We start from the raw sequence: 10,496 nt of genomic DNA, 5'->3' as shown, positions 1-10,496 counted from the left end.
ATGAAATAAGTGAACAAGAGTCCACTTGAGGGAAGTGAACACGAGCTCAGTTGAGAGAAGTGAGCCCCAGCCCGAGTAAGCGCAAACTCACTTAAGAGACGTGAGCCCGAGTACCATTAAGCGCGAGTCAATTAAGAGAAATGAAACCGAGCTCGAGTGAGCACGAGCCCACTTGAAAAAAGTGAGCCCGAACGCAAGTGAGCGAAATGAGAGGAGTGAGCCCGAGCAAGCCCGATGCAAAATGGTCATCTATGGACTGGAAAGTGTTAACTTCTCCTCCTACAATGACTAAAATTGAACGGATCACACACTGTGTAATACTGTGCAGTATGGTTTCGTCAGTTCTTGTAGCTCGACGTAGCACAGATGAAATTAAGATGTTGAGGATTTAGAACTGATAGGCCATTCCAGGATTTAGTAAAGTAAGAGCAAGAGATAAACTTAGGACAGATAAAAGTCTGCACAGCAATTGTCTGGATCATTCGGTGATTCTCCATCGTTGATTCTCTCGGGATGTTGTTGTCTTCCTTCAGGAACATGATGTTTAGGTGACGAACGGCCAGACGGCTCAAACAAAAACTCGGCACAAATGCAACGAAATTGGATCAATTCACAGCATTAAACGATACGGAGTACGGACGCTCTTTCAACAATAAAATCATTCTTGTCAAAGTAACAATTATACATAAATGTGTATATTACCTTAACCCCATTCCTCTGTAATTTTCGGAATGAGAGTTGTCCTTACCTGTGATTTTTTAATCTTCACAGTTTTGTACAGAAATGTTTCAGAATAACTTAACTTTGTACGCTGATTAAAACCTGTAAATCAAGTTTAGTGGGTAAGACACCCCTTGTACCCAGGGGTGAGGGGCGGGGGTAAGAAGGAGTGACATGTAAAAATAATCGAAAATCACTGATATTAGTGTTGAATCCATAGTTTTCAAGATCGTTGTGAATAGGGACACACCCAATTCCATGTAAGTCCGTGGTCAGTCTTCGTCTGAATGGGGCTTGCACAATCCCTAAGTGTTGTGTGAGAAGGGGTGAGGTAAAAATAATCGAAAATCACTGATATTAGAGTGGAATCCATAGATCCCTGCGGTGAATAGGGACACAGGAGTGCAATTGCGTGTTCAGGTTGTTCTATCACTACTATTTGGCTGTTTGTTTTCAGAAGTTTCTGTATCAGAAGATCATACATTAGACAATGAAAAATCTGAATCACTATCGCTAGAATTTATCAGATAAGAAGTAATATCTTCCTCTTCTTCTAGGTTGTGTTTACTTGCCATTGTTACTTACTTTTGTTACCATAAAAGAATAATCGCGAAAGCGAAAAACTAATTTCTCTACAAAAAAAAAAAAAAAAAAAATCTGCAGTGACACTTTCAATGCATTTTTCTTTCGTCTTCGTTTAATACAACATTTACCATAAAATAACTTGTTCAGAACATTAAAACCTTTACCCTAAAATGACGGATTATTCAGACAAACAGAGGCCCGAATACACACACACTTCTCAGAACGTATTATTACGTCGAACAAAGAATACGCAACAAGTAGTACTCCTGACGGATTATTCCGACAAATACAGGGAAGGAGTTAATATTAATAGATAGCGTTTAAAACCAAAAACCAAGAATCACGGAACGTCGTTTTAGATCCTCGTCCTAGGCAAACTTCGTGTGTTTTCCCCGACGTGTTTTCTCGTGCGTGATTTTGTTAGAAGGCCTCAGTCATAGAATTCCCAGTTCAATGAATCTTCAGTTGGCTGATGAAATGCAAAGTGTGTAAATTAACATCAGATAAGGTGAGTTTTAGGAATGTAGACAAAGGAACAGTCTGCATGTTTATTCATTAAAAAATACATAAAAGAAAAGAATCAACACAAAATAGAAATTCTTTTATATCTGAGCATGTAAATAAATTATAAGTTGCGCTTAAAGAAAATAGAAATTAAAATATAGTTTTGACATTGATCTGATAATAAGAATTCACTGTCCACGATTTCAAATAAATGATGTTTGTTGTTACCCCAGAACTTGAGTCCAGTATTTCTAAGTCCAAAACTCGTTATTTTATTATTATTATTATTATTATTATTATTATTATTATTATTATTATTATTATTATTATTATTATTATTATTATTATTATTATCCATCGTTGTTAGACACGATATCTTCACAATACTGCAAATTACTTTTAATAAATAGTAGTATTACAGTTTTGCTAATGTATCATTGCCTTCATGAAGTTGAAGAAGAGAGCAAAAAAGAAGAAAGAAGGAAAACAGAGAGACAAAAAAAGGAAAGATAGCTTAGAAGAGAAAGTATAGGAGAAAAAACAGAAGCTATTGAAGAAAGGAGGAGTAACAACAAACAGGAAAGGGAGAGTTATACAGGAGAAACAGGAAAGAAGTTAGAAGTTAAGCTTCAAGTTGCTTACAAGCATATCACTGTACCTTTTACTGTTTATTGTTGACCACTTTTCCAGGTAATGTTCCAGGATTGGCCCTTGTGAGTCTCAAAACACTATGAGCATCACTTTCCCTGCAGAAGGTTGACTTTTAAATTTCTTCTTGGCGGGAGATCTGGAGTGCCTCCATTCCATGTTCTGGCGTTTGCTCTTTGGTTCAAGTGATGAATTCATGTTTCTCTCCAGTAATGATTCGCCTGAGAAATGCTTCACATTCTTTAGCATAATGGTCCAATAGGTGCTGACAGATTTTCACACGGCTGTGCTTGTGCTCTTCGTCGAGTTTTTTCGGAACCCATCTCGCACAGACTTTGCGAAAGTTGAACTTGTTATGCGTGATGTCATATGCAAAAACATGACTAATCTGCATACGGGTTGCCACCTCATCAACAGTCACTCGTCTATTATTCAAAATCAAAGCACAGCTCGTTCAATAATGTCATCATTGTTGCTGTAGCTGGACGTCCTGCTCTTTCCTCATCCTTAACACTCGTTCAACCACTTTGAAACTGTTCAATGCACTGGTAAACAGTTCACTGTGGCAACACATGTTCCCAGTATTGTACTGAAAATCTATGAATTTCTGCTCGGGTACATTTCCAGACCACAAAAGACGGATGACAGAGCGCTGTTCTTTCTTGATGATTAGAGAATGGCACGGCCATCTTTAGTTCGAACAGCGCAAAGTGAACTGATATGATAACGCTGCAATCTATCACAGGCAAAGCCAACGGCGACACATGGCGTATGGTGAGCACAATGCCATGGAACCAACCTGAAAAGAAACAGAAAAATGTTGCAGTTACTTATTGACTTACCCCTGTATTAGAATCAAGGCTTCAGGTTTCCAATGCTACTACGTTTTGTAAGTCATTGACTGATAGGTGAGTCAGAATTCGCTAGACAAAGCAGTTTACACTGAAAATCAATTGATACCGAATATGAGTTCTACAAACTAGCGTTATCACGCCATGAGATCCATGTTGAAATGGTCATCTTGAATCTATTTTTTAAGTTCATATTTTTAAATGGAAGGGAGTCGCAACATGTCAGGCTTTGTGATTGTATGTTGGAACTTTTCAGAATGGGTATTTAACCAGATTCTCACGTGGTAAGTTTTAATTTCACCCTTTTCTTTTCTTCTTCCTCTTTTTTTCCTATTTGAGGTAACCTTTATGTTCTTGTGTAAAATAACGAGTTTATTTTGTAGAGAAGTCTAATGTTTTTCAGCTATTTTGGCTGACGATATATCTAGTGAACTTCCACATCACGACCACTTAGGTTACGTTAGGCTAGCATTGAATATTGTTGGAGTGTTGACTGATACAATCTTCTCAAAATTGAGATTTCATAGTAAAAATAAAATGTGCCGTATAAAGTCTAGACTTGCAGGCCCCTAAATGGCATAATATATATTTTTAAATTCTAAAGTTTCGCGATATGTCTCATGGAGTTACACGACACGGCAATTAAAGAAGCTTGACATAGACTTTGATTAAATAACACACTTTAGTTATGTGACGTTTTTGTGCCAAAGATATCTCACCCCCCCTTCTAAAACATAGTATAATACAAATATGTGAAAAATTACGAACTGCTGTGGAAAATATAAAACTAGATTAGAATTTATCAAAAATCGGAACTTGCGTACATTATGGAAACTTGGTTCGTATGATCCTGATGTTAAATCCACTCTGTATCTTAAAGTTGTTTATTATTAGTTCGTATATGAGGAGCACAGTGGCTTAGTGGTGGAGCGCTTACCTCTGGTGTATGGGGTCTCTGGTTCAATACCCAGCCAAGTAAGGTCATGGTGGACAACATCGTGTTTGTGGGTTTTCTCGGAGTACTCCTGTTTTCTCCCACATTCTCATTCTACCAATTCTTCCACCATCATTCACTTGCTTTAATCATCATCTTCCTTAGCGTAAAGTACATAAACGTGGGACGTTAAACTGAAAGATTTCGTTTCATTGTTGTTAGTTTCTATGTGTGGTTTCTAAAAATCTTAACATAGCATTGTAATGCGTAGTGATTAGTACTTGCTTCTCCTTTCGTGACATAAAAATGTACGTGTCCAGAATGTTCTATGGTATTATTCCTCAAAAAACGGTGACCCTATATTTAGGCGCAAGCTACCAGTTCGAAGCAAATGGTTTCGTATTTCCGAAGACTTCCTTTCGCTAAATATACATCAAGTTAAAAATGTACATCAAGTTTGGCCCCCGTGGACAAATGTGCCGTACGGGCGGTAAACGTTTGAATTTATGTATTTGTTGTGGATATGACGAAATAAGATTGATTCTATATAATATATAGGTTATTTTATATAAAATACAAGTTTTTCACCATGCTCAGCGTTTATAGAAAATATTGTATATAGATGCAATCAGAAACAAACTTTCAGGTATAATTTTATTTGTTTTGTTTCAAAATATACTATTCATATGTTTTCCTGAAGTTGACCACATGGACATGTTGACTAATTTTTAGTGGAATCAACTATGACCGCCGTAAACAGATTTCAATTTGTTAAAATGGAAAGAAAATTAAAATAACTGATCAGAAATTAGCCATATCCAAGAAAAACTAAAGTATTGTTACCGTTATAAAGCAAACATGATGTTGGTGGCATACATCAAATGATTAAATATCAGCAGTTATTGAATCATAATATTCTTAAACAAATGCTTGTGTATGTTTCGGAAATTGGAGGAGGAATACATCAAAGCATTGTATTCATCATACCATGTTGCATCATTTCTGGTTGTTAAAATCAACAATACCTGTTCTATTTGCTAGTAGTTTAGAATTGTGGGGAAATATACTTGCAATGCAGGTATATTACTACAGCTGATGCGTAGAAGAAGAATGAAAATGTTTGAAATAACAGACACGATAATTTAAACATGTAGTTCTTTATGTAATCCTACTCGTAATGCATCCAAGTGAAATGTGTGTATAATGCATACTTTAGTAATTAAATTAGCTTCAGGTTACTTTGAATGTCAGTGTACGTAGTTGATACAGACAAGTCTGAACAGCTGTAAAACTTGCTTGAATTCTAAATTATTTCCTTTGAAACCTACGAAACTTTAGTGAATTTCATAGTATCACGTAATCACTGAAAAATTACAATATTGAGGATACTCCATTAATTGCTATGTAGATTGTTTGCTTCGAAATTCACACAATTTTCTTAAAATAATAAAAATACAATGTCTTTTTTATTACTAGAACTATAAGATTCCATGTTAAATTTTTTACAGATTTGGCCTTTCAGTGTTCCCGAACATGTGAATTTGATTCCGCGGGAAGAAGTATTGGAGCCAAAAAGAGTGATGTCTGTGTTTAGAGAAAGAGTAGAGAAACATAAGGAAGAAATAGCAGAATTGGAGGAAGGAGAAAAGTTAATAGAGAAAGTGAAACCGGTAAGTAATCTTGTTTAACTAAACATATTACACAATGAACTACTTAAATATAAAATAATGTATCTTTTTAGTATACATTTGTCAAATTAATTTAGAAGTAAAGTTTGATTAAACTCTTTTGCTCACATTTTCTTCTTATCACAAAGTGACTACGATCTATGAAGTTTGCACGGCTATTTTGCAGCAATTGAATTTTTCATTCTTGAAGTTCAAAAATTTGTTCCAAATGCTCTTTAGTTGCTTTCAAGCAACGCTGCATTTTGGTACGTTTACCGTGAGCTTCGTGAAGTTCTGAAGTTATGTAAGAGAATCTAAATGAAAAGGATAAATAGTATTTTCTTTTAAAACTAATAAAACAAATTTTGCAATATCGTGTTATCTTCTAATACATTTAAAATCATGTTGAAGCTAACAGCTGTTGAAGTTCATATACAAAATGGAAATGTACTTTTTGTTAATGTGAACTTGTTTTAGTGTACTTATACTTTAGTACTTTGATACTTTAGTACTTATATTTTAGTACTTGCTTGTAGATTTCAAAAGCTATAAAGTAATGGCGAATTTAAGTGATAATAATAAAAGAGGAGGAAAAAACAAAAATATTACAAGGTAATTAAAGACGTTACTTTCTAAAGAATTTTCACTGGATATTCTGAGTTGAAGCATACGACTGTAGGGTTTACCAAAAAATACAGGAACGACTTCATTATTTTCGTATCCTCATACGTAGACAAGAAAAACATTTGAGGCACAGGGAGCATGGCCTTTTATGTCCAGAGTATATTAAGTTACCTCGGTTGAATTTTTTGAGCATATCTTTACACCAATTAACACGAGCATCATTTTGAACTTCGGTTGGGTTGTGTAGGATCCAACGGCTTGAAAGTTTCTGTAGGTTCAGATGACTATGCAGATTCGTCTCACAATATGTCACATGCTGATCTCTCAATCACGCACAACATCAAAATTACTGCCAACAACAGACGTGGATGGACAACCTTGACGAAATTCCTTACTAAAAAATGTGTGATCACACTAAAATTTGGAAAATCAATTTACACAGCCGTACTGGATGGTGCTTCATCCTCAAAAAACAAATTAAGTCATGGATGCGTCATTTCTGTTAAACTACATTTGAAATTAAAAAAAAAAAAAAAAAATCACATTTAAAAAAAATCCATATCTCACAAAAACTATTACTATAAACTGCTGTGACAAATAAACGAATAAGCTTAAACAAACAATCAAAGATAATTTAAACATAGAAACATTGTTCTTCCGAATTTTGTAATAACGGAAATTAGCGCCATTGTTACTAGTGGTGTACAGAAACTTTTTCAGTAGCCCTTGGAAATGTTTTCCCCACCTTATTATCTACAAATAGCCAGATACAGAGAGCTTAAAAATAAATATAGTGATGATAAACAGACAAGCTTACCAACGTTTGTCCATTTTTCTGAGAACTTCGTTCTGATGTTTCTCCATCTACGCAAGAACTCCATTTAAAATATGTTTGTTGCCTGCCACATTTTGCTGACTTAATCAAATTATTATCTAGCCATTTGAACATTTTCTTGGTAGAGCAGACGTTCATTATCGAGAGATGCATTTAGAGCTGTGATATAGAAAGAACGAAATCAGCGAAATTAATGTACTTTCCATCCCGTCATTGTAGAACAGGACATTAATATGATCATTTTAAACCCATCCATTTAAGTATACGAAATAAACTTTCGATGAATGCGTACTAGTTACTATTCATGTATATTGAAGCGAAATCACTCGCTAAGTATACAGGGTTGTCCATAAGTCTTAGTACGGTGGGCTATTTGGGAAACAAACATGATTAAAGCAAATCTGACTACCGGAGGGCGGACTTGAGTAAAGAAGCTACTGATTGATGCATGCGTGGTGAATGGCGGCCATCTTGGATCCAGGTTATTTTTTTCAAATAGGAAGGTAGGCATGTGACACATCAGTTAACACTTCTTTGCAGGGGAATGCAGTCCCGCAAGCAGAAATGCATTATGTCCCTTTCCAAAGTTATGACGCCCCAAAGTTGACGGTTTTCTGTTTCCTTGTACGGAGAGCGACGTGGCATTAACGCTGCAAGAAAGACGTGACACCCCAAATTTGACAGGTTTTCTTTTCGTTGCTTGTAGAGCGAGATGGCACTCACAAAGCAGGAAAGAATTAATATCATCCTAATGTCTGGGGAAAGAAGCAGTCGTGTGATTGCCCAGGACTTCAACGCGCGCCACCCCGAAAGACCTACAATCAGCCACAACACCGTTAGCTACCTCATTAGGAAATTCAGTGTAACTGGTAATGTTGCCGACAGACCACGGTTTGGTCCCCCGCGAACCGTGACAGATGAGGAGACATCCACAGTTGTGCTTGCTGCGAGTGTAAAAAGTCCGAAGCGCAGCACAAGACAACTATCAGCGATAACAGGCGTACCACGTGCTTCCATGATGAGGATTCTCCATACGAACAAGTGGCATCCCTTCAAACTGCAGCTTGTCCACAACCTTTCAGAGGATGAACCAGACTGGCGCATGGAATTCGCCAATTGAGTTTTGTCACAATATGACCGAGATCCGCATTTCCCAGCCAGCGTTCTCTTCACAGACAAGACAAACTTTTCTTTGGATGGGGAAGTGAATTGCCAGAACATGGATATTGGTCGGATGCAAACCCACATGGTATCAATCCCTGCAAGAGGGTTACCCCTGCTCATATCATGGTGTGGTATATGGAACACGTCGATCATAGGACCCTTATTCTTTCCTTGTACCCTAAATGGTGTTCGATATCTGGACATGTTACAGGAGTTGGTGTTTCCGTTGCTTCTCCACCCTGATGCCACCTTTCCGCAATATTTTCAGCAAGATGGTGCCCCACCGCACTATGCGCTGTCTGTGCGGGAATGCTTGGATCTGCATTTTCCTGACGTTGAATCGATCGCCGAGGCCCTGTGGTGTGGCCAGCCCGGTCGCCGGAGCTCACTCCCTGGGATTTTTTTCTGGGGACCTGGTGTATCAGAAGTTACGGGATGTTGCACACCTATAGGGACGTATTCAGGACGCCTGCGATAGCATCACCCCCGCTGTGTTCTTACGGGTTCAGGAGGACAGGATTAAGAGACTCCGGTTGTGTGTTGCAATGGACGGGCAACATGTGGAGCTTATCCTGTAGGTGGGACTTTGGGGCATCATAACTTTGAAACGGGACATGATAACGCATTTTTGTTTGTGGGACTCCATTCCCCTGAAAAAAAACAGTGTTAATTGATGTGTCACATGCCTACCTTCCCATTTGAAAAAAATAACCTAGATCAAAGATGACCGCCATTCACCACGCATGCATCAATCGGTAGCTCCTTTACCCAAGTCCGCCCTCCGCTAGTCAGATTTGCTTTAATCATGTTTGTTTCCAAAATAATCCACTGTACTAAGACTTACGGACCACCCTGTATTTAATCATATGATTAGTATTCTAGTAATGGCCATCATAAGTTGATAGATTGGATACGTCATTAAAATCTCTTCAGATTCAACTTGGCTACAAGATTAGATGACCATGCACACCAAGATCGCGCCACCAGCCTGGACGCTGGACAGCTACCGGTACCTTTCTGCTGTAAGCATTTCAACAAAAGTGCCTACAGTATACCTTTTTGTAGTGTGCAGTTATCTTTTCATATGAGTTCCTCGTGGCCACATGGTTAGTATACTCACCTTTGATGCAGGAAACCCAGGTTCGACTCGAGTTGGGAGCTCATGTGGTTCGCATGTCATGTTAAGACATCTCATGTACGTCTCATGTGGGCGGGTTAAAGTGACAGTGGTGGAAGTCACTTTTTCCTTGTTTTCCAGAAATTAACGCAAAAGGTGCTGTAACCAAATCAGGAACAAAACAGCTGTTTCCTTTATCACTAGAACATCAACGGCAATTAGTTGGCAGTTGAATGAAGCTCTGACTTAATTTTTGTTAACAGATTGACTTACGTAAACGTGGTTTTTGTGTCTTAGTCTTATATTACTGTAAAATTACAACCTTACCCGTCCATATAACGTCTGTGCTGAAAGCGATGCTAGACCAGTCTTTATATATATATATATATATATATATATATATATATATAATACACTTGGTTTCTATATGGTGAATTAGTACAGAGATCAACTTTAATAATATTACTAGTCTAAATATTAATGGAAGTACATTCATTTGCTAACAGTCTGTTGCACTGTTTCAAACCATATATTTAAACAACTATACACCATTACATATTCTGCAATGAATTGTTATGTTTTCAGAATATAGAAGTATTTAACCCCCATGGAGTTGAAGGAAATATTTACTTTGAACAATATACAATTGCTTGCGGAACCATAAAGACAGGAGATTGTGTGTATGTGAGGTCTGAGAGCGGACGACAGCTTATAGCTCAGATTGACTCGATATGGGTAACAAAAGAGTAAGTATTAATACTATGTAAAATATACCATAACTGCATACCGGGTGTAAACGTTCGTGTGTTTAGTTTCTAATAGCATTTACTATTTGAGTAATTGAGAA

General features: G+C 37.2%; 1 protein-coding gene across 5 annotated transcripts in view; it reads left to right on the top strand.

The window, feature by feature from the left end:
- Positions 1-10,496, top strand: part of polybromo (protein) — a 251,788-nt gene that overhangs the window by 161,836 nt on the left and 79,456 nt on the right. For all 5 annotated transcript variants that reach the window (XM_081733781.1, XM_081733778.1, XM_081733782.1 and 2 more), the window contains 2 exons: positions 5,751-5,912; positions 10,235-10,395. In XM_081733781.1, the coding sequence (XP_081589907.1) occupies positions 5,751-5,912; positions 10,235-10,395 (323 nt within the window). The remainder of the gene's footprint in view (positions 1-5,750; positions 5,913-10,234; positions 10,396-10,496) is intronic.

Source organism: Thermobia domestica, chromosome 12, assembly GCF_964235325.1.
Source record: "Thermobia domestica chromosome 12, izTheDome1.hap1.1, whole genome shotgun sequence".
Taxonomy (NCBI): domain Eukaryota; kingdom Metazoa; phylum Arthropoda; class Insecta; order Zygentoma; family Lepismatidae; genus Thermobia; species Thermobia domestica.
The sequence above is the reverse complement of the archived record's forward strand: the minus strand, read 5'-3'. Positions and strand labels throughout refer to the sequence as shown.